The following is a 25,118-nucleotide window of genomic DNA, read 5'->3' as shown; positions in this document are numbered from 1 at the left end:
TTCAGTGATAATGCCTAGTTAGCGGGTGACTATATGGATGGAGCAAAGCTTTGTGTATTCTGTACCGGACAACTGCTGGGGGTGCATTACATGTTAGCTGTTTTTATTTTGTTGTTACGGTGTTGCACGGTTTCCTGGACAAAATCCTTGGTGCCCACTATCCTGGATTTGTCCCTTAGTTTTCATGCCTGCAATTCTGCCTCTCCCTAACTGTGAATTTCTGAAGGCCTGGGCCCAGGTTTGTTCTTCTGTGGGTTCCTCTGGTGCATGACCATTAAGTGCTTGCTCTCTGGTGAGGGGCAGACCAAAAGAAAATGTTTTCCTGCATGTTTGTACACAGCCATACTTTGTCAGGCCAAGAATGCCTTCATGGACTTTTGTAGAAGGAGGTCGAGAAAGAGGATGGTGGAATGAAATTTTGGTGAAGGTTTGTAGGCTTGATCTAAGGCTGAGCTTGGATCAGGGGTGCCCCTAGGCTTGAAGTTTATAGAACTTGTTCCCAGTCACCAGTATAAGCTTTGTGAGGGCAGGGAGTGTGGCTGGCTTGTTCCCCACTGTATCTTTAGATCTAGAACCATGTCTAGCACATAGATAGTAGAGGATCAACAAATATTTGTTGAATGAGTCAATTTTGTTCAGTCTCTAAAAAGACAAATACCATGTAAACACAGGCTCTATATTTAGTAGTGAAATGCTAATCACTCTGAAAAAGTGCACACACAGAGTGTCAACTGCTGTAGTCTTTCTGGAAGACAGTTTGGTGTTAAAAATATGCCCAGGTGTGTTTTTTTAAAAACAGCTTTATTGAAATGTAATTTGTGTGCCAAAAAGTTCACCCATTGAAAACAGACTAGTCAGTGATTTTTTAGTGTATTTACAGAGTTGTGCAATCATCACCATAATCCCATTTTTTAAAAAAGATTTTATTTATTTATTTGACAGAGATCACAAGTAGGCAGAGAGGCAGGCTCCCCGCTAAGCAGAGAGCCCGATGCAGGGCTCGATCCCAGGACCCTGAGATCATGACCTGAGCTGAAGGCAGAGGCTTAACCCACTGAGCCACCCAGGCTCCCCTCCATAATCCCATTTTAGAATACTTTCGTCATCTAAGAAAGAAACCCTGTGTCCATTAGCAGTCACTCCCTGTCTTAGCTTGGCTGCTGTAACAAAAATGTCAGAGACTGTGGCTGACTTATAGATGACAGAATTTACTTCTCCCAGTTCTGGAGACCGAAGTCCAAGATCAGTGTGCCAGCATGGCTGAGTTCTGGTGAGAGCCTTCTTATGGGTTGCAGACTGCTAACTTCTCATTGTTTCCTCTTCGGGTGGTAAGCAGAGAGAGGAAGTAGATCTCCTGTAACCCTAGTAAGGGCACTAATCCCATTCATGGGGCTCTACCTTCCTGCCCTCATCTAATCTTCATAACCTCCCAAAGACCCCACTTCCTAATGCTATCACTTAGGATGGGGAGTAGGGTTTCAACATAGGAATTCTGGGAGGGGACACAAACATTCATAACACTGGCTAGTTCTCTTCTCCTCCTCTGCCCCCAGCCCTGGGCAACCACAGTCTAGTTTTTGTCCATTGATTTGACTGTTCTGGACGTTTCATATAAATGAAGTCTTATACTATGTGGTCATCTGTGAGGTTCACCCATGTAGTGGTATATCTGTGACATACTTCATTCCTTTTTATGGCCAAATAATATTCCATTGGATATATGTAACATGTTTTCTTTGTTCTTTCATTGACTGATGACATTTGGGTTGTTTCTGCTTTTTTGTGGCTCCTATGAATAATATTGCTACAAACATTTATTCATGCATAAGTTTTTGTGTGGATGTGTGTTGTCCTTTCTCTTGGGTATAGAGCTGGGGGTAGAACTTCTGGGTCATATGCTAACTCTGTGTATGTTTGACATCTCGAGGAACTGCCCAGCACTTTGTACCCTCCCTCCAGTAGCAGAAGAGGGTTCTTCTGTATCTTCACAGCCTTGTCAACACTTGTTATTGTCTGTCATTTTGGTGAAGTCCAGCATCGGGCGTGTGACACAGTATCTCCTTGTATTTGTTTATATTTCCCTGATGACTAATGATGTTGAACATTTTTTCTTGTGTTTCTATAGCCGTTTGTGTACAATTGATTCCTGAACAACACGGGGCTAGGAGCGTGATGTCCTACATACTGGTTAATCCACATGTAACTTCTGACTCCCCCCAAAACTTAACTACTAGGCTATTGTTAACCGAGAGCCTGATTCATAGACAGTCGATTAACACATATTTTGTGTGTTATATGTATTATATATATACTGTAGTCTTACAGTAAAGGAAGCTAGAACATAAATAGAATTTATTATTAAGAAAATCATAAGGAAGAGAAAATACACTTACAGTACAGTGCAGTATTTACTGGAAAACATTTGTGTGTAAGTGGACCCATGCTGTTCCACTCATGTTGTTCAAGGGTCCACTGTATTTTCAGATCCTTTGCCCACTAAAAAAAAATGTGAATATGTCTTGATCCAGCAATTCCATTTCCTGTTATCGTAGAGAAATTATCACGCACCTGTACAGGGAGACCTGTATGAGGATATTCATATAGCATTGTTTGTAGAAGGAACACCTTGGGAGCAAATTGAATTACCGTCAGGGGATCGGGTAAATACACATCCTTTCAAAAGTGAATTTTAGACTGCGAAACATTGGTAGCTCATGAAATCCAATTTTGTAGGTGTCAACTAGAATTTTAAAAACATAATAGCATAGAATAGAAAGCACTTCAAGAATGAAGGATAATATATTTCCTTCTCTGGGTTGTGGTCAGTAAAGTTTGAAAAACACTGTTGTAGAATGCTTTGTGGGAGTTAAAAACCTGAAGGTACATCTATTTGTACTGTCATGAAAACATCTTTGGGACACATTATGTAAAGAACAGATACTGCAGAATAACATGTACAGTTTGATTGTATTTGTTTTGCTTTTAAAACCACAAAATGAAACTATGTCCCTGTATCTGTAAATATATAGAAAAATGCCTAGAAGGACATGTCTTGCCAACAGCAGTGACGACCTCCTAGGGGGCTCAGATGGGAGTGGGGAGTCGTCAAGAACTTTAGGCTTGTCTTTTTTTTTTCCCTCCCACTCCCTTCACCCATTTTGCCCCTTCCTTCCCCGCCCCCTACCCTTCTGGCAACCACTCATTTGGTCTCTGTGATTATGAGTCTGTTTCTGCTTTTTTGTTTGTCTGTTTGTTTTGTAGAATCTCTATTATAAATGAAAGCATATGGTATTTGTCTTTCTTTGACTTATTTCACCTAGCATAATACCCTCTAGGTCCGTCCATGTTGTTACAAATGGCGAGATCTCCTCCTTTTACATGGCTGAGTAATACTCCAGGGCATGTATATACCACGTCTTTATCTGTTTGTCTATTGATGGACCTTCAGGTTGTTTCCTTATCTTGGCTGTTATACATAATTCTGTGATGACATGGGGGTTCATCTCTCTTCATATTAGTGTTTTTGTTTTCTTTGGGTAAACGCCCAATAGTGGAATTACTGGATTATATGGTAATTCTAGTTCTCATTTTTTGAGGAGCCTCCATACTGTTTTCTGTGGTGGCTGCACCAATCTGCATTCCCGCCAGCGGTGCAAGAGGGTTCCTGTTTTCCCCACACACTCGCCAACACTTGTTGTTTCTTGTCTTTTTGAGTCTAGCCCTTCTGACAGGGCAAGGGGTATCTCATTGTGGTTTTGTTTTGCACCTTCCTGTTGGTCAGTGAAGTAGAGCATCTTTTCGTGTGTCCGTTGGCCGTCTGGATGTCTTACTTTGGATTTTTTTGTTTATATATTTCTTCACTAATTTAGAATAAATAACAGAATGAAAAATGAGTTGTTAAAAGACAGACCAAAGTGCACTTGGTATAATTGTTTTCCGAACGTGGTGCCCAGTTCCAGCCGCAGCTCTCCTGACCCCTTATCAATGAAGCACGCGGTCCGCTGGGCCTTCCTGGGGCTTGTGGTGTGAACGGACAGCGGCTCCGCCACCCACAGCACAGAAAGCGACTGTGCCTTTTGGGTGGTGGTGGAGCGAGACAAGGGGGTGAGGGGGCGAAGCACGGCTGAGCGTCTCTTAATTGGCCCAACACGGAGTCGACCAAAAGCCTCAGAAAGGGTGCTTTGTGCCGATCACTGGGAATCCTCTGCCTCGGTTCATTTGGCTTGTATCATGTTCCCCTGCAGGAAGGCGTGAGGGGCATCCATGGGCGGGGGGAGGTCGGGGCTGTAGAGGTTAAGAGCACGGGGCCTGAAATCAGGCCAGCTCGGGTCTTTCAGCTTACTAAGTTTTCTGAGCTTCTGTGTTCCTTGTGTTGTTGTTGTTGTTTGTTTGTTTTTTTGTTTTTTTGTTTTTTTGTTTTTTGTTTTTAAAGGCAACAATTAAAAACTACCACCTCCCACAGAAGGGCCATGGTGAGGCCACAGCGGGAGGCCACCTGTCCCGAGTGTGGTGCCTGTTCCCCCATGGGTGCCCCAAACGATAGCTCAGTAGGGTTATGCTGTACTTGGCCTTTGAGGAAGCCAGCGGTGACTGGGTGCCACGTTCGTCTAGGAGCTTTGGGTGGCCCGGGCACAGGTGAGCGAGTGGAATACGGACCCTGAGAAACTGGGTTTTGGTCTCTGCATGGCTGAGATCCCCTTGTGATTTTGGGCCAAGAGGTTCTTCCCCTTTTGGGCCTTTATCTCCCCCACCGATAGTGTGATAAAATTGTACTTAAGCCCTCTGCTTTTGCTTGCATAGTTCTGATTTCTAGTGGGGGTCCTTGAAGTCCCACGGCTAAGAGCGAAGGGGACGAGGGAGCTACTTGAAGCTGGAGGGTGGCTGGAGCTGACGGGAGATGCAGATGACAGAGTCATAGCATTTTGAAAGTGGTTAGGTAAAGTCCAAATGGAAATTTGGCAGGAACGAGGCAGGAACTCCTGCATTAAATAGTGGTTTCTTTTCATAAATGGAGTGTCAAGTGTCATTTTTCATGCTTCGTTGTTTGCCTCTTGGAAACTTGTCTAAGACCAAATTCTTTGGCTTTGCCTGCCATGTAGTTTTCCAGTGTGTTTCATCTTTGCTGGAGTCACTGATGGGCCATTTCAGCCAGTGGTGGTAAGTAGTGGCTGTGGTGGAGAGAAGCCCAGATCGGGAACGTACAGACCAGACTGTCGGCTAAGCCCGACAGTAAGCTGGTGTGGCACTTTGGGCCTTTGGGCCACCATCTGCAAAAGGTGCTGGTTGAACTTGTTTTTAATTTCTAATATTCAATTTAGGGAATGGAGTTTGTTCTTCTAGTGTGGTTATTGGAGGAAATGAAGAAGTATAGAAAATTTGAAAGGGGGAGAATATCTCTCATTTTCCTACAGATGATAGTTTTTTATTTCCTTTGTCTTCTTATGGATGCATAGCCCACTTGGTTTCCAGGAAGGATTTGAGGTGACTTTAGTGTACATGTATTATTTTTTCATAGTTGAAGCCATAGTCTACTGAAGTCTTTTTCACTTATCTTTATAGCAGACACATACTATGTCATCGTTCTCTTGATGTTGGAATCTTATGATATCCAATTTTTTGCTTGGCTCTGATGGCAAAGGTCCATTCCCAACCCCAGCGTTTGGCGATCAGACAGAATTGTCCTCAGAACAGGATGGATTTGGATTTAGAAACACGGAGAGAACAAACTGCCGGAAAGTCAGGCTGAGCGTGCCTCAACCCATCATGTATAGCTCGGGACAGGGAAGCATTGTTGGAGGTTAGACAGAAAAGGCTTGGGTTCTGGACTTGGTTGTCCACTTAACTGCCATGTGACTCTGGCCAGGCTGACTCTGTGCCCTAGTGCTTCCCTTTGAAAATACATGGACTCTTGAGGCACGGGCAGCTCTCACAATGGGAAATCTTTCATAAATTTCCAAAGCACTGGATATTTTCTGGTGACAGTAATATTTTGTTCCTGTTTATGGAGTGCCCTCATGTGCCAGGTGCCTTGCTGGGCACTTTGTGTCTTTGATATTTGGTGACTTACGAAGTAGCTGCTGTTCACCTTTTACGGATGAAAGAAGTGAGGCGGGGAGGGGCACATGACAGAGCTTAGAATAGAATCCAGCGTAGTGTCTTTTCTGTCCGACCACACCTCCTGTTATAGTTCAGTTTTCTGTCAGTGTCTCCAGATCCTCACTTAACCTGTTTTTATAATTCAAGCAGTAAAATTTCTCGGATCAGTGGAGTTTGCATTTTTGTTTGACTTTTTTAAAGCGTCCAAGTTGGTATCAGGTTCTTAGAAGCTTAATTTTTGGTCATGGTAGGCATGTCAATAGTGACAATTATAGTAAAGACAAAAACAGTGTATAGCACTTATCGAGTGCTTACTATGAGCCAAGTGTCATAAACATGAACTCATTTAGTCTTTGCAGGGAGTGGGTGGTAGCCCCATGTAGCAGGTAAAGCGAGACTCAGAAATGTCAGTAGCTTACAGTAGGCACAGTGTCTCTGTGCCTGGCATATATACGGTACGTGGAACGCTTGCTGTCTGAATGAATGAATGATGAATGACTGTCCTTGCTGAAGGTCACTCAGCTATCACATTTTAAAGCCCCAAAGCCGGAGTTCTTCCCCTCTGCGCTGTGTGTCTCCAGCGAGCTCAGCTGTGTGGGGCTCATTGCCTATGGTCTGATGATTATCAAGTGCAGTCCAGGCAGTCCTCACAGTCTCTGTTGTTCAAACACTAACTCATGTCCTCCTGCCCATGCTCTCTCCTAGTGGCCTTGTCCCCAATTTACCGGATGAAGTGGATGGCATCAGCCCCATTGCTGGTTTGGGAAGTGGGGGTAAGTATACAGAGCCGGGCATTCTCTTGACTGTGGGCTCCTTGAGGCCTTGGGCCTGGGACTGGGCTTCCAAGTCTCTGGGGCCCAGAGCCTACCCGGGCATGGTGAGGGGCTCTCCGGAGGTGCTCAGTGTTTTATGTACCTACTGAATTGCTATCTACCTCCTTTCATAAACACTGGCTTGGAGGGATTGATGTCCTTTATGCCATATTCCATGAGCTCTATTTCTTGCTACCAGGCTCGTAGAGATCGAGCCGGCATTCGCCGAACTGGGCGGCTGTGTGGAGGCTGGACTGACTGGGTCAGGCCTGGAGGATCTGCTGGTCTCGGCCGCCGGGCCGCGGGGGGGCCCGCGTGCTGCTGAGCGTCCGTGTGCCAAGGCCTTCCTGGCGGGCTGCTGGATTCCATTTGCTGGTCGAGGCCCCACATTCCTACACGGGCCTGCCCTTTGGAGACAAATAGTTGGTTAGACCACAGGAGACAGCGCTGGGGAAATAAGCAGTCTATTGTGTTTAAGCTGGATTAGGAGGAGACTTTCCACGGGGCAATTTGGCTTTTGCTAAGCATGCTTCATAATTTTTGTTTCTGAAAGGAGCGAATGCTGTCGTAAGCGTCTGAGGGAAGTGCTATTAATTTGCCTTGTTAAAATATCTTAGAGATAATTTGACTTGTGTTTTTGTTTTTGTTTTTTTTTTTCCTCTTCTCCAAAGTGATGAGACATGCAGAAGGAAGAAGTTTTAAGAACAGATAGTATCAGTGTCATGAGGTATAATTTCTGGAGAATATTTTAACTTATAGGCCCCCCTCAGGTTTTCCTTGAGAACCTGTTAACTTCTTCTTCTTCTTCTTCTTCTTTTTTTTTTTTTAGATTTTATTTATTTATTTGACAGACAGAGATCACAAGTAGGCAGAGAAGCAGGCAGGCAGAGAGAGAGGAGGAAGCAGGCTCCCCGCTGAGCAGAGAGCCCGATGCGGGGCTTGATCCCAGGACCCTGAGATTATGACCTGAGCCGAAGGCAGAGGCTTTAACCCACTGAGCCACCCAGGCGCCCCGAGAGCCTGTTAACTTCTACCTTAAACGCAAAATCCAGCAGTTTCTGTTCTTCCTGTGAACAGGCAATTAGCAGTGGAGAATTGATAGAACTGCTCTTTGCTTCAGCCCATAGTGTATATTGCCAAGCCCTGGGCTAAATGCTGGGATTCAACCTTGAACATGGTTGTGACCCAGCCTGGAGGATAGAGAGTTCAACAAAGAAATGTCATGGTAAATCATATGACTAATGTGATGAACAAAGAAAAAAGGTGCTGTGAGTGGGGATGAGGGTGAGGTGGGCCAGGCAGTGAGGGGGTGAGCGGGGGTGTGTGCCCCAGTGTGGAGAAGGTGGGCCAGGCAGTGAGGGGGTCAGGCAGAGTGGTGCCCTGGTGTGGAGGAGGTGGGTCAGGCAGGAATTTCTTAAGACAGTGATAATGGAGCTGAGACTTGAGGAATGAGCAGGACCTGGTAGGGACGCAGGCATAGGTGGCAGAGCATGGCCAGTCTGAGAACCAGGAAAACAAGCCTTTGTGCCCTTTGCCTGGTACACAGGGCTCTTGACAGTCTGCGCCTGCCTCTTTCCTGAGCCTCTTTTGGGCTCAGTGGTTTCTGAAGACCATGCCTACCTCTGGACCTTTGCTTGGGAAGTTTCTTCTTCCTTTTGCCTTCCTCTGCCTGCTGCCTGTTTGAGACTCAGCTCAAGGCTCACCACCGTTGTGGCTCTCCCTAGGGTCACTTCTTGCGCTTTCCTCTCCAAGCTTACACGTTTTACCTGTTTCAGTTCATTTATTCCTTTTGGTGACTTTAAAACATCCAGGATCAGACCCTCCTCCCCTGCTCATCATCCTGCCACCTGCTTTAAGCCACCGTGGTCTCCAGCCTATCCTGACTTGTCCCCTGGTTTCCCTCTAAGTGCCTTCAGTCTGTTCTCAGCGAGGCAGCCAGAGGTAGAAACCTAAGTCCAGGTGTGTTACCCCTCAGCTCTGGGCCCTCTGGGGGCTCCCTGTCCCAAGGCTGTGCGCAGTCTGTCCGCCAGCACCTCACATACCTCCTGTCCTGTGGTCACCTTTGTTTACTGCTGGTTCTCACGGGCATGGGGCTTCTCACTTTGCCCTTCTCTTCAGGTCTGCCCGAGGGGCACCTTCTCAGTGCGAACTTCCTGATTTGGCCCTGACTTAAAATTGCAGTCCTCTCCCCACCCTGGATCTTTCCAGTCCTTATCCACTTAAGTTTTCTCCATGGCCTTTCTCACCTTCTCACATCCTATGTAATTATCCTGTTATTTTGCTCATTTCCATCTTCTCTCTCAGCCAGTCAGCTCCATTTGTTTGTTTCCTGATGTAGCCAGATCTAGAATTGTGCCGGGCGGAGAGTAGGCCCCCAGCGCATATTTGTTGGAAGGATGAATTCATTCATTGATGCCGTGCACGTTCCCCCAACATCTGAACAGCGCCAGGCACTCTGTGAGCACGGTGCCAGTTTGGTTACCCGCCTGTCTTGCCCCCTAGGTCAGAGCCTTTTGAGCACAGGCTCACTGTCTCTTTGTCCATTCTTTCCCCAGCACCTAGCATGACGCTTGGCACACAGTAGGTGTGTAATAAACGTTTGTTGGAAGAAAGGAACTGTGGAAAGCTTTGGGCATCGGCCAAGTCTGTAATCACCCTGAAGGGGGGATGGGCAGTTTCCAACCTGCTCCCTGCATTTGGAAGTAAAACTTATTGGAACGCAGCTTCCTTACTTAATGAATTGTCTGTGACTATTTTTTGTGCTACAACAGAAGAGCTGACCAGTTGTGACAGATTTCGGGCTTTGTTTATGGCCTACAGAGCCTAAAATATTTATTGTCTGGCATTTTAAGGAAAAGTTTGCCAACCCCAGTCAGTTACCTCTGCTTCAGTCGCTGACACGTGAAGATGGTACACTGCGCAGCAGGAGAACCAAATGACAAGCACTGAGGAAGTACATATCAGCACAGTTCGGCTGGGCCACATGCCTGGTGCATTTTTTGGGTTTGTTCTCGGACACGTTACACTGGGGCTACTTTAAGTAATTTGTAAATATTTGAAATATAATGGTTTAGAGCTTTCCCTAAACTCAAGCCAGTAAATCACAACAGACAGAAAATGCCAGCAGGATATACTGTGGAAGCTGTTCTTGCCTTTTTTTTTTCTTTTTTTCCTTTTTTCTTTTTTTCTTTTCTGGGCTCTATTCCCTAATAAAGTTGCTGGGCAATTTGCATACCATGCCGTTTTCCTATGTCTGTTTTACCTTTTTTATAGTGCTCCCAAATGTGTCAGAAGAAACGGTGTCTCCCACCAGAGCACGGAACATGAAGGACTTTGAAAATGTAAGTGGAGATGCCAAATCATCTTCCCTAACAAACCACGTCTGCTGCCGCTGTCCAGCCAGGCCCAGGGGGAGCTGTAGTTCTCGAGAAGTGTCAAGGCTGGATAATGCCAGAGTCAGGGGCAGTGCTGTGTCTTGTGGGCATTCTCCGTGTGACAAGCCCATACCTATGCCGTCAGCCCTTTTGTACACGGGGCCAGACACGGGTTCCGCCAGGATCAGCAGTTTCCAGCTTTGGGGAGTTTGGTGTCCTCCCCGTGTCCCGGACGTGAGCTCTTCCCAGACCGCCCAGTGAGAGGAGCTCACGTTTGCCAAAGGCTTCCCTGTAATGTAAGGCATGTTACCAATGGCCCCCATTTAGTCCTTGCCAGAACTCTTTGAGATACTTATATTATCCCCATTTTACAGATAAGAAATCATAAGCCTAAGACAGATTCGTTTACAGTCACATAATTCTCGAGTGGCGGAGCCGGGATTGGAATCCAGGTTTTTAAGGATTCCATTACTCTTCCCAACGCCGTGTGCCAGTGCCTTGCCTTTTGCAGGCTTCATCTTTGTTGCTGTGGAAGGAGATGGGAGCAGCCTGTCCCCAAGGCTGTGTACAGAGTGTCTGAGGATGGGTTACGTGGTGATGGATCTGGCTCCCGTGCTAAGTGTCTTCCAGCATCGTGTTTTTCATCTGTTAGTGGAGGGGGCTTGTTGTCAAGGAACAGGAAAATAAGGTTATTTTCCCAATTCCAGTTCTCCTTGACAAGTTACCTGTTCAGCGCGCTCATTTATCATGGGAAGGATTAGACCTTTCTTCATTTGTAACCAAATGAAAGCCAGACTACGCAAGACACAGGAGGTGTTTATCAGGGGGAAGGTGGAGGACAGAGAGAAGGACGCTTCACAATTACGTTTCTCTCTCCCCAGTTGTCTTTACAGAACAGAGCGGTACTGTCTCTGGATTTAATTTAGAATACTCATTACTGCTAATAGTTATCTGCAAACCACCAGTGACCAATTGAAGAAATGACTTGTCAGATCTCTAATGGAAACAAGTAATTTCTGAGCTTTGAGTTGTTCTAATTTCAACTGTACAACCCGATCTATGCTGTGGGGTCTGGGGCCTCAAACAAATGAGATTTGATTATTCCACATCGTGTATAATTAAAACGTGCTCTGGTATTAAATGGCTGTTGCTGTTTTATCATAAGAGTAATAATAGCTGCTGTTTATTGAGCTCTGGCTCTGAGCCGGGCACGTTAAATGTTCAGCTCTTCACGTGCGTTCCTTTAATATAAGAGCCGCTCCGCAAGATACAGAGTTATTTAATTTTTGAAGGGCACCATTTTGAATTTTATTTCTAGACGGAAAAACTTAACAGAATCTTGGAATGTTGGTTTCACACTTAATTGCCTGCCTTTTGAATGGGAAGGAATCTGAGAATTGAGTCCAACCCTCGTTCTGTAGGTAGGAGACAGCGAGGCCCAGCATGTGACATGCGGAGCTGCTCTGGGAGGCCATCTGTGCCACCTGGGGACCTGGGCTCTGGAGCCGGCTGCCTGCTGGGGGACCTTGGGCCAATCCCTTCATCTCTCTGTCCTTTGTCTCTGCCAGGAGCACAATCACAGTTTCTGCTGCTTCGGGCTGCAGTGAGGGCGGAGCGGGCGCGTGTGTGTGGGGAGGCCAAACACCGAGTTCGTTCTTTGTGTCAGCTCTTTCTCCTCACCGTCGTGTAGTCTGCTCTTCTTTTCCTTAACTCTGCCACGGACTTAGGTCTCCCTCCCCTAGATGGGTTTCCGAGGACCTAAACATTGTTTTTCTTGAAGGTGAGAGGGAGCCTTCTGTGCTGATATGTTTTAGGATTTATGTTTATTCTTTATGACTGAGGTCCTTCGGCTGCTGTTCGGTCTTTATGGCATTAATATTTTTTATTGTAGCATTTTCCAGAGCAAATTCCGCTGTTGAAATGGAAATGACCAGAGTGTTCTCAGTGTCTCCCTTTCAAGTCTTTATGAGTCACTGAAATGTTCCATTTGGCCTGAGCTGCGCAGGGCATGATCTCTATGTAGAGGTGGTCTGAATGCTCTGTGGGATGCTTATAGGAAATGCTCTTGGCATTGAATGCTAATTTTAAAGTTAGCATGCATATTAAGGGGGGGCTGGAATACTTTTGATTTAAAGGGAAACTCAGGCTTCCTAATACTTTTGATTTAAAGGGACACTCAGGCTTCCTCTTATGCTCGTTCAGAGGCTGGGAAACTGAGCATCAGGGTCTGTTAGCTAATGTCTAGCAAGATCTCAGCCTCCTGGTTTTGTTCAGAGTTCATCAATTCATTGACAGATATTTTGAATATATGCTCTGTGCCAGGCTGTGTGCCCAGGACTAGGGAGTCTGCAGTACATTAAGACCAGGACCAGGTAAGCGTCCCTGTCAGGAGGCTCACAGGCTGGTTGGGGAGATGGATAGGGAAACAGTGCAGTGACAGAGGTAAGTACAGAGTGCTGTGGGGCACAGAGGAGGGCTCTGAACCTGGCCTGGGGGATTCAGGGAAGCCTCCCTGGAGGAAGCATTCTTCCAGTTGGGTCATCAGGGACAAGGAGGCATTAGCCAAGGTGAGAGGACCAGGAGAGCATCCCAGGCACAGGGACTCAGTGTGGGCAAGGCAGCACAGGAGTGCTGGGTGCAAGGAGTTTAGGGGATTGTAAGCTCCCTCTGTCTGGAAGGGGGCCATGTCCGGGGTCCTGAGACAAGTGAGCCCACCAAAGAAGGCAGGGGTCGGGGTCTTGTGTGTTACACTGCTTTGGTTGACCTTTGTCTTGAAGATGAAGGGTTGCTGGTGGTGGATGTTAATCTGGGAGGGAAATGACCAGAATTGTGCTTTTAAAACCCCCCTGGGGTTGGTGCTGTGAGGAGGGAGCAGCCAGCCTGGTGGTGGGCTGTCGGTGAAGGGCTGCTGCGCGGGTGATGCTGGAGCCCAGGATGTGGTCAGGAGGGGTCGGAAAGCGGGCAGGGTCCCAGATCTGGGGGAGCTCCAGGCGCTCTGCAGCCCAGGGAGGGCACAGACTTACCCAGGCTGGGAAGCAGGTCTACACGGGCAGACCTTTCCTCACTCCAGCATGTGAAAGCCACTTTCCTTCTTTTGGGTCTTTCGACTGGTGGTCTGTTGTCTCAGAGCCTCATTAGCTGAGGCTGTACTCACCGGTAGGGCAGGCCTTAGGGGAGGAGGCTGTCCAGTCGGTTTGGTCTTCAGTAGGAGCCTTTCTCACTGGTCCTTTCTAGCTGACAGTGTAGTAGGAGCTCCTGACCCGAGGAGGCCTGGCAGAGGCAGCATTTAGGAAAGGATTATGCTGTTGTGGTGAGACCTGTTCTGGATGTTAGAGTCAATCGATTTTTCTCTCTCGCTCTCAGAATTTTTCGGGTGATTAGGGAAGGCCCAGAACCTGGATCAGCATATCAGTTCACGTTGCTATCTTTATCTGTACATGGAAAGGTTGAATTCTGGCTTTTTCTGTGACTTCTAGACAGAGAATGACATGGGTAGCTTTCAATTTTTGTTAATACAGTGGATAGTCGGGGCGCCTGGGTGGCTCAGTGGTTAAAGCCTCTGCCTTCGGCTCAGGTCATGATCCCAGGGTCCTGGGATCGAGTCCTGCATCGGGCTCTCTGCTCAGCAGGGAGCCTGCCTCCTCCTCCTCTCTCTCTCTGCCTGCCTCTCTGCCTACTTGTGATCTGTCTGTCAAATAAATAAAAAAAAATCTTTAAAAAAGAAATACAGTGGATAGTATTATTTAATGACCAGTCGTTCACAAAGACTTGTATTAAAAGGGAGGGCTTGAAACGTAGTTCACATAATCTCTTCCTGTGGGTCATCCCAGGTGATTTCTAATTTTTCACTCTTTTTTTTTTAAAGGTTTTATTTATTTATTTGACAGAGAGAGAGAGCTCACAAGTAGGCAGAGAGGCAGGCAGAGAGAGAGGGGGAAGCAGGCTCCCCGCTGAGCAGAGAGCTCGATGCGGGGCTTGATCCCAGGACCCCAGGATCATGGCCTGAGCCAAAGGCAGAGGCTTTAACCCACTGAGCCACTCAGGCGCCCCTGATTTTTCACTCTTACGAAGCTTCGATGAGTATCCTTGTGCGTATATCATTTTACGGTTCCAAGATGAGGTCCTTAGGGTAAATTCTGCGGCTCTTGTCTCACACCCACCTGCCCTAAGTTGCTGGTGTTCTTGTATCCAGGCCTTTAGTCCCTTCTGTTGGCAATTCCTAGTCTCAGCTGAGGCAGTTGGTCAAATTTAGTGTTTTACTAGGAGGTTTGCATCACTAGATTTGTTCTGTGACATGTCTGTGGGGAGTTACTTATCCCCAGAGAAGAGATGCCCTTGTGCTCCACCCCCTCCCGTTGGCCCTGCCTGGGAAGGTTTTCATGCGCCGTGGTGTTCGGATATGACATGGATTGGAGAATGACCAGGAGGGGGCGTTAGGTCTTGCTCTGCCACTAACTGACCTATGAGCTCGGTTAAGTCGTTTCGAGAAGCCCATCTGTAAACTGGGGCCGGTACTGTCTTTGAGTCAGAGTAGTCCTGAGGGTTTGGGAAGCATCTCCCGGGATGCCTGGCACACGGTGGGCACACAGTGGGCACATGGTGGGCACATAAATGCTGGTGTGTCATTCTAATCTGAGGACTGTTTATCATCGCCAACTCCCTCGGTTCTGGGGACATTGATAGGCCCCAGCAATGTTCAGTTTCTCTTGATCCATCTGTGAAATTTTTTTGATCTTGGAATGAAATCCTTAACTTCTTGCCATGGTCCACAAGACCCTGCCCTGTGTGATGGGCTCGTCCTGTGCTGCTAAGGTCAGCACCTGCCTGTCTCCCTTATGCCCTGTGCTCGGCCGCACGGGCTGCTCTCACTAACCCATGTGGGTAGGGCCTTCTCACGTGCTCCTCCTTCTGCCTGGAATCCCCTTTCTCCCTCTCCTTGAGTGGCAGGCCCCTGCCCTTCATGTCTCAGTTTTAATGTGACCTCATTAGACAGGCTGTCCCTAACTCCTTCCCCAAATCGCTAGAGACTCCCATTATTCTCTCTGATAGCAGGCACTCAGCACCCGGCCTTTTCCACTCTGGATCTTACAATTGTTTGTAATTATGTGTTTTATTTATGTACTTGCTTAACGTGTGTCTTCTCTACTCTCTCCCTGGTTCTCAGCAAACCTAACAGGTTGGTGGGCGCTCGATAAATGTTTGTTAACTAAATGAATGTATGACCTTATATAAGAAACCAGATCTGTAAATTTTGGTTGCCTTGTCTGTGACATGGGTAAATAATTTCTGTCACGTGCGGTTGTGATGGAGATGAAGTTAACGGATGCCAGGACAGCTCCTGGGGCCGCAGGTCTTCAGCCTGTGGGGGCGGCGGCTGTTGTTGAGACAGTGGCTGAGACTGGTAGTTGGAGCAGGCTGGAGTTTGTGATTCGGGTGGGCCACGCTGGGTTATAGTAGAGCAATCAGTAATGCAGGCAGGTGAGGCTAAGAAGGGAGAACAAGGGGTGTGATTCGAGCAAGGTAGGAGACCAAGAACTGTGTGGGAGGCGGGTCAGTGGACGTGGTTCAGGATGGTCTGTAGCTGGCCAAGTGGGTGTTGTGGCCGCTGTCCTTGGTGCTGGCTGTGTTCCAGATGGGACTTGCCAGCACCAAGGGCTGTGGGACTCAAGTTTGACTTGTGGCTGGTGGGCTTTCTGGTCAGTGTTAAGTGTAGGGTTCACCCTTGCTTACGGCTCGTCCTTGGCCTCCTGCTTACCAGATTGAATGCTATATGTTCTCACACCTCTGCACGTCCTGCCCGTGCCCTCCAGAACCCAGCCAGATGGCGGGCTGGGCAGTGTAAATTTTTACAATCTTTTTGAAGGCCATTTGGAAAGAGATTTTGATAGTCATAAAAATAGTATTACTCTTGAGCCCAGTAATCTGTTTTGGGGAAATTTGTCCTAGGAAACAACCCAGTGGAAGGAAAAAGCTCTATGTGTGAAGCTGTTTGTTGCCACATTGTGTACCATTGTGAAGAATTAGAAACAAGGGAATTGTATTTTACATTTTTTATCTCTTTGTCTTGCAACAAGTTCCTGAGGAAGGTGTTTCACAGATGAGGTTGGAGAGCTCACGTGACTTGCCTGTGAACGTGGTGTGTTGAGAAACTAAAAGAGGCAAATTTAAAACTGGTCTTTTTGATAGTAAAGCCTGTCCGCTTTCCAGGAGACCCACTGAAACCATAATCTCTCAGTAGAGGAATGGCTGAGTAGTTGGCTGTGAGCCGGTGCAGTGGAACCTAGGGCGGTTATCTCACCTGATAATGACGAATAATTCTGAAACAACATAAAAAATACGTACGACAGACCAGCAGGCTGAAAAGAACATAAAAAGATTGGTTTTGTAATGTAGTTATATTCCAAGTGTTGTTTGGGGTTCAGTTTTTAAATTCTGTTATGGCTACAGTATTGTTTCTGAATAAACAGATGTTTGCCTAGTAACGGTTTTCGTGATTTGAGGACACGAGGGAGAGAATTGGAATCAGAAACCTATTCCAAAGTGTCTTCTTCATTTTACTAACCTCGCTTAGCTGCTGCTGGTAGAATGATCTCACATGTTGTATTTTTGAGCAGAGGTGAACTTTGGGCAGCAAGAGGTCATGGTTTTTGTGATGTCTAGGTGAGTGGTCTAACAGTTTTTGGACTTTCAAAGAGCATAGAAAAACTGATGATGGCCCAAAGATCTGTTTATCGAGGGCTTGAGTGAGACATGGGTTCCTTTGAAAGCTGTCCTCTGTTTTCTGCCTGCCAGGTAACTCATATCATTGTCACAACACTCCCATGAGGTAACTGATTTTTATCCTTATTTATGGATGAGCCAGCAGTGGCTCAAAGATGTTAAATAATTTTCCCAAGGTCACATGGCTCACATGTGGTAGCACTGGGAGGTCAGTCTTTTTCCAGTGACCCGAGAAAAGAGCCCTTTTGTCTTTGAAGGGCCTTGCTCTTTGCCCTTGCTGCCTTGAATCCAAAGATGACCTGGTGGGGTGAGCTTCAGCTCTGAGCGCCCAGACTCTTGCAGGCCACTGAAATTGATCACCAGAGTTCGGTGCCTTGCTCAGATTTCAGTAGAGGTGGGCCTGGGTGGAGTTGCCCTGGTTCTTTTTTATGTTGTTGGCTTTTGTTTTTCTTCCCTTCCTGATGGAGCTCTAGGCCAGGCAAGCTTTTGACGGGGAGTGGGAGGAAGCCAGAGTGACAGCAGCTCCTTCAGAGTCTGTCCTGCTGCTGAGCTGGGGCCTCTTTCCAGCTTTGGAAAGCACCACCCATCATCATGTTGGGAGGTTTCCCATTTCAGATGACTGCAGTTCCACAGTCCTGGGGTTCCAAGGGCCGGGATGTGGCAAAGTACAGCTCATGTATTAGCTTATGTTTCATTATTAAGTTTCTAAGTCATATTTGGTGGGTTTTATTTTGGGGGTGTTTGTTCCTACTATATGGTAAGCTGTTTTCAGTTTTTCCAGCTCAAGGGTTTTTTTTTTTTTTTTTTTTTTCCGACTTCTTATTGAATTTGATTCTCTTAAAGGGAAAAATACAAATGAGAAGATTATTAATATATTTTAAGTCCTTATGTCATGCTAGATACAATACCAAAAATTCTAATTAATTTCTTTTAATCCTATAATCAGTCTCTGAGATAGGTATTCCTGTAATCTATAAAAAGGAATGGAGGCACACAGAAAAATGAACTTGACTGCGGTCATACACCTAACAGGGTGGTCTGGATTGTATTCACTCATCTGTTTATTCACTCCTTTAATAAATTTTGATGCAATAGCCACTGTGTTCCAGATACCGTGCTAACACCTCAAGGGAAACAGCCGTGAGCAGATAGCCGATGTCCCTGTCCTCCAGAAGTGGAATATAGTCCTATACTCAGAGTGATAATGAATAATAGATGTGTAAATAAATGAGTACAGATTGTAAAGAGTTCTAGCAAGAAAATTAAGAGTTCTGTGTTCAAGAGTGACGAGGTGGAGGTTGTAGAGATGGAGGCCACTTTTGATGGGATGGTTAGGATGGGCCTCTGAACTGAGATAAGAGAGTACAGGACCGAAGCGGCCACCAAGTACTGCCCGGAGAACCAGGCGGCAGACGGGTTTGGTGCATTTGAGGACCAGAAAGAAGGCCAGTGAAGTGAGAACATAGTGTGTGAGGGACAGGATGATAATGAGGCTGGAGAGGAGGCGGGGTGGTCAGATCATACAAGTCTCGGTACCCATGGGAGGGAGTTTAATTCTAAGGGATGGGCAGGGGGAGAAGGAGCGAGAATCTCAAGCAGACTCCCCAGTGAGCGTGAAGCCCAACACGGGGCTCCAGCCCACCACGCTGAGATCATGATTGGAGCTGAAACCGAGTCCGACGCTCAACTGACTGAGCCACCCAGATGCCCCAAGAAATTCCTAAATGTGTCCAGCCAGCCAGCCATGCAGCCATTGGGTATTTAGTAACTGTCTCTTAAGTTTCCGACTAGAGCGTACAAGGTGAGTGTGGCTCCCAATCTCCTGGAGATAGCGTGGTTAGAAAAGCAGGTTACCAGCTGGGGCAATGCAGTGTGATGACTGCTATTGTAAAGAAAGCAGAGGGAATGTGGAAACATGTAGAAGAGTCCCCAGTCCCGCGTAATGGGGCTAGTCAGGGAAAATCTCACGGGGGGAAGTGGTATTAAGTGGAGAACAGGGCTGGCGTTGTTGTGGGAAAGATGGTGCCTCTAGTTGATTGTGTTCACTTGGGCCTATCTGGGCTTTGTATTAACCTTGTCAAGGCTGATTTACCTTTCTCTTGTTTTGTTTAAAACTCCTTTGCCTATAAATAGGACAAATATTCTTTCAAGTGTTGTTAAGAATTGTAGCAATGTGTACAATACAGGTGTTCTAAGCAACCTCCATAAATATTTTATTGCTAGCTGTGTAATAGAATAAGGCTTCTCTTTATAGGAAGCATCTGGTGGGGTAGACTTTTTTGTTTGAATGTTTCATGTGCTGTTTCCTTAAAACATTTAAAGGGAGGCTTTAATGAACTTACCATTGTTTCTTATGCTGTTCTCGTGAGTGACAAAACAGAAAACGTAAGTGTTAACCAGAGGGCCAAGGACAGACAGTTTGATGCAGAGTCTGCTTAACGTTGTCTTTTATCCAGTCCGAAATATATATATATATATATATATATATATATATATATATATATATATTTCTAAGATTTTATTTATTTGACAGACAGAGAGCACAAGTAAGCAGAGAGGCGGGTAGAGAGAGAGAGTGGGAAGCAGGCTCCCCGCCGAAGCAGAGAGCCTGATGCGGGACTCGATCCCAGGATCCTGGGATCACGACCCGAGCCAAAGGCAGTGGCTTAACCCACTGAGCCACCCAGGTGCCCTGTCCAAAAAATATATTTATTGAAAAGTATTATATGCTCTTACCAATTGTTTTTTTAAAATGCTGGACTCCTCCCCCACCCTCCGGAGATGTATTAACATTCGAGTACAGCTACTACTATTTTACTGTATTTCATTTTAGTTCTTTTAAAATCAACTTTATTGAAATATAATTAAAACGAGCAAAATTCACCAGTTTTAAGTGTTGGATGAGTTGTGACAAGTGTGTACTCCTTTGTAAGCTGTCATAATCCAAATATACATATATATGTATAAAACATATAAATATGTGTTTTTTTGGGTATATGTCTGTACAGTTCTAGGCTAATATAACCATCACCACAATTAGAATACAGAACATTCCATAATGCCAAAATATTCCCTTGCGTTGTCTCTTTATGGTCAAGCCCTCTCTTTACCCCAAACCTCTGGCAACTAATGCTCTGGTCTCAGTCCCTATAATTTTGCTTTTTCCAGATGTCTTATAAATGGCATCATACAGTAACATAATCTTTTGAGGCTGACTTCATTCCCTTACCGTAAGGTCTTTGAAATTCATTCATGTTGTTGTTTGTATCATAGTTACTGAGTATTAGTCCATCATACAGATACACACTTTATATATTCACCCTTTGAAGAACATTGGGTTCTTTCCAGGTTTTGGTGGCTCTTATTAAAGCTGTCGTAAACATTTGTGTACAGGTTTTTGGGTGAATGTAGGTTTTCATTCCTCTAGGGTAAGTACCTAGGACTGGAATTGCTGAGTCATGTGCTAAGTGTAGATTGTTTTGTTTTGTTTTTTTTTTTGGTGGGGAGGAGGTGTAAGGGACTGCCGAACTCTTATGCAGAGTGGTTGTGCCATTTTTGTGTTCCCATCGGCAGAGTTTGAGGATCCCATTTGCTCCATATCTTCAGCAGCATTTGGTGTTCTCAATTAAAAAAAAATTTTTTAGCCATTTTTAACAGGTACTAAAACTCACTATAGTTTTAATTTCTGTTTTCCTAATGACTGAAGATGTTGAAAATCTTTTCTTGTGATTATTTGTCATCTGTATGTCTTCTTCTGTGAAGTTCCTTTGAAAAATTTTGCCCTATTTTTTTTCTTTTTAATTACATGGTTTTCTTATAATTACATTTTGGGAGTTATTAACGTATTCTAGGTACAGTTCCTATGTTGGATTTGTGATTTGCATATATTTTCTCCCAGTAGGTAGCTTGTCTAATCATTTTTCTTAACACTGTTTTTCAAAGCAAATGTTAGATTCTGACAAAGCTCAATTTATTGATCAAAAATTTTAAAGTGGATCATGGCTCTGGGGTGTTAGATAAGATCTCTGCCTAGCTCTGGGTCCCAAGGATTTCTCCCATCTATCCTTCCAAAAGTTAGATAATTTTATATTTTACATTTAGATCTATGATCTAATTTGAGTTAACTCTTATTTAAGGTATGATAGGTTGAGGCTCATTTTTTTTTTTGGCCAATAGATGTCTAATCATCAGATCAGATTTATTATTTTGTAGATTGATGTCTGGTTGTTCCCATGGCATTTGCTGAAAATGAAAAGACTAGCCTTTCTCCATTGAATTGTATTTGCACTGTGAAAAATAGTCAAAGGAAAACCTTGTTTAGAATGGAGTTAGAGGCCAGCAGAGGGGGCTTTCCGCCCTGTCACTTGTCAGTCTCTGAGCCGGCAGGAGGAGAAGCTCCTTGCTCCTAGGTACTTACTATCCCAGCAGGAGGAAGGAAGGTTTCTTATACCCCGCAACAGCCCAGCCAATGAGACACTGTCACCCACGGAGAAGCCACCACACTTACAGCTCCCAGTTTACCCCAGTGGACTTTTCAGCCCTTCCCGACTTATCCCTTTCCTGTGTAAAACAGCATTTCTTGACTCTGTTCTCTGGACTGGCCTCTGGTTTTGCCACAGCTTGCTTGTCCTGGATTGCAATTCTCTGCTATTCCTGAATAAACCCATCTTTTGCTGGTGGAAGAACTGGCAGTTTCATTTTTAAGGTTAATAGCAGCTTTGTCAAAAATCAATTAGCTGTAATTGTATGGGTCTATTTATGTAGTCTGCTTGATTGGATTCTTTTTGAAAGTTGTTTTCACCCATCTAGCTCTTTTACTGTTCCATATAAATTTTATAATCAGTTTGTTTCTACCTACCAGAAATCCTGTGGGCATTTTGATTGGGATTATGTTAAATCTATAGATCAGTTTGGAGAGAATTGACATCTTTATTATATTGTCTTCCAATCCATGAATTTGGTAAATCTCTTCACTTATTTAGGTTCTTGATTTCTTCAGCATTTTGTGGTTTTAAGCATACGTAATGTTTTATCAGATATATATTTATAAATTTACATTTTTTTGGAGGTATTCTAAAATGGTATTTAAAAAAGTTCAGTTTCCAGTTTTTTGTTTCTAGTTTATTGAAATGTGCTTGGTATTTGCATATTGACTTTGCTAAACTCAGGAATTCTGGGATCTTTTTTGTAGCTTCCTTGCGATTTTCTACGTAGATAATCATATTGCCGTCGGATAAGGATGCGGTTTATTTCTTCCTTTCCAAACTGGATGCCTTTTATTCCTTTTCCCTCGCCTTATTACACTGTCTAGGACTTCAAATGCAATGCTGAATAGGAATTGTGAGAGTGGATATCCTTTCCTTGTTCCCAGTGTTAGGGAAGTAGCATTGCTTTTCATCTTTAATTAAATATGTTGTTTGTAAATGTATGGGTTTTTTTTGTAGATGCTCTTTAGCAGATTAAAGAAGTTTCCTTTAATTCCTAGTTTGCCGAGTATTTATCTTGAGTGGCTTGTTGGATTTTGTCAGATGCTTTTTCTGCATCTGTTGATATGATTATATATTTTTTCTTCTTAGTTTTTTAGTCTGGTGGATTACATGGATTGCCTTTTGAATGTTGAATTAGCCGTATATTCCTGGGATAAATCCCACTCATGATGTATTAATCTGCTTTTTCAATTTGCTAAAATTTAGTTGAGGATTTTCCATCTATATTCATGAGTGATTAGTCTATAGTTTTCTATAGACTATAGTAATGTTTTTGTCTGGTATTGGTTTTGGGGTAATGTTGCCCTCATAAAACGAAGTGGGGAAGTTCCCTTACCTTCCGTTTTCTGGAAGAAATTGTGTAGAAATGGTATGATTTCTTCTTTAAATATTTGATAGAAATTGCTACTGAAATCATCTTGTTTCAGAATTATCTTTCCTGGAAGGGTTTTAATTACAAATTCAATTTTTAAAATAGATACAAGACTATTCTGGCTATCTGTTGCTTCTTTGGTGAATTTTGATAATTTGTGCTTTTCACAGAGTTGTGTTATTTCATCCGAGTTGTCCAGTTTATGTGCATAGAGTTGTATGCATTTTTCTCTTACTATCCCTCTGCTGTGGGAACTGTAGTGATAACCTCTCTTTTGTTCTTCGATATTGGTAACTTATGTCTTCTCTTTTTTTCTTCGCCAGTCTTGCCAGAGGTCTGTCAATTTCATTGATCATTTGAAAGAACCATCTTTTCAAGAAGGCTTTTTTCTGTTATCTTTCTGCTTTCCATTTTATTATTTTCTGCTCTTATGTTTAGTATATCTGTCATTTTGCTTGCTTGGGGCTCTTTTGCTCTTATTATAGTTTCTTAAGGTAGAAGCTTAGATTGTTGATTTGAAACCTTTCTTATTTTGTAACACATTTAATCATATAAATTTTCCCCAATCACCACTTTAACTGCATTCTACAAATTTTGATATATTTGCATTTTGATTTAATTCAAAATATTTTCTGATTTCCTGTGAGACTTCCTCTCTCACCCATGGATTGTTTAGAAATGTGTTATTTAATTTCTAAGTATTTGGGGATTTTCCATTTTCTTTGTTATTGATTTCTAGCTCAAGTTTATTATGGTCAGAGAACATGGTTTGATTTCAGTTATTTAAATTTGTAAGCTATGTTTTACGACCCATGATATCTGTGGGCGTATCCATGAACAAGCAAAGTGTACCTATGGAAAAGTTGCAAAATCGCCCAACAACCAACCGTATATACTATGTCTAGGTTCATAAATTAATATTCTGCTTCATTTGCTTTCTTCTCTTTTTCTCTTCCTTCTTACTTGTTAGAGTTAAGTGCAGACATCATGACAGCATCCTTAAGTACAGAACATGTATTTCTTACTTAGGACATTCTCCTGCAAAATCATGATACTATTACCTAATACAAAGTTGTTGCTCAGATCCCCCCACTTGGCCTCATGGAGCTTTTTTCTTTTTCTTTCTTTTTTTTAAAAATTCACGATTTATTGTATGTTTTCATTGCACTTCGTAATCATGCCTCCATTACTTCTATTTATTAAAAAGAATTCCCCAACCATTTTTGCCTTAAGATTGTTGTTAAGATTTTTGAAGGGGCCCCTGGATGGCTTAGTTGTTAAGCATCTGGCTTTGGCTCAGGTCATGATCCCGGGGTCCTGGGATCGAGCCCCACATTGGGCTCCCTGCTCAGCGGGAAACTTGTTTCTCCCTCTCCCACTCCCGTGCTTGTGTTCCCTCTCCTGCTATCTCTCTCTGTCAAAGAGATAAATAAAAATCTTTAAAAAAAAGATTTTTGAAGAGTTCAGGCTTGTTATTTGTTAATATCCTTATATTTGGCTTTGTCTGGCGGACTCCTTAATTGAGTGTAGGCTGAAAGTTGTGGGCAGGAACATTTTAAATGAAGTTGCTGCTTTCAGTGATTTATTTCAGGAGGCACGGCATGTCAGTTTGTCCCACTACCGGTGATATTTAATATATTCCCTTGATTGAGGTGGTGTCTACTGGATTTCTAAATTGTACCAGTACCAGGGCATCCAGGTGGCTCAGTCTGTTAAGCATCCGGCTCTTGATTTCAGCTCAGGTCATGATCACAGGGTTGTGGGATCGAGCCCTGTGTTGGGCTCTGTGCTCAGCGGGGAGTCTGCTTGAGATTCTCTCCTTCCCCCTCCTCCCTCTCCCCATGCATGCTCATGTTTTATGTCTCTCTCAAATAAGTAAATTTTAGAATAAATAAATAAATAGTAATGGTAGCTTTTCCTTTTGTAATTAATAAGTCATTTTGGGGCAGTATCTTGAAGCTGGGTGAATATCGTGCTCTCCAGTGATCTTTTATCTGATGCTTTTAGTGCTGGTGATTCTTGCCTGAATCAGTTATTACTGTAGTGGTTATATAATGGTGGTCTTCTTTTCCTTTTATCCTTGTACATTTATTTACTGGATTTCTTTTGTAAAGAAGAGATTTGCCTCTTTCTTTCTATTTTCTTTTCCTTTCTTTCCTTACTTATTACCAATGTGGAGACATGAATTCTTTCCTGTCAGTATCATTCCAGTGCTCAGCTTGTCTTAAATTTGGCTCGTGAGAACGACTTACTCCTA

At 44.2% G+C, this 25,118-nt stretch overlaps 1 protein-coding gene across 1 annotated transcript in view; it reads left to right on the top strand.

Annotated features, from left to right (window-relative positions):
• The window catches only part of LOC111145669 (CDK5 regulatory subunit associated protein 2), a 168,643-nt gene that overhangs the window by 3,915 nt on the left and 139,610 nt on the right, over positions 1-25,118 (top strand). The window contains exons 2-3 of the mRNA XM_022500755.1: positions 6,802-6,869; positions 10,182-10,249. Of these exons, the coding sequence (XP_022356463.1) occupies positions 6,802-6,869; positions 10,182-10,249 (136 nt within the window). The remainder of the gene's footprint in view (positions 1-6,801; positions 6,870-10,181; positions 10,250-25,118) is intronic.

This window comes from Enhydra lutris, unplaced genomic scaffold (assembly GCF_002288905.1).
Source record: "Enhydra lutris kenyoni isolate GAN:26980312 unplaced genomic scaffold, ASM228890v2 scaffoldscaffold13, whole genome shotgun sequence".
NCBI classification, from domain to species: domain Eukaryota; kingdom Metazoa; phylum Chordata; class Mammalia; order Carnivora; family Mustelidae; genus Enhydra; species Enhydra lutris.
Note: the sequence above shows the minus strand (reverse complement) of the source record. Positions and strands in the feature narration are given on the sequence as shown.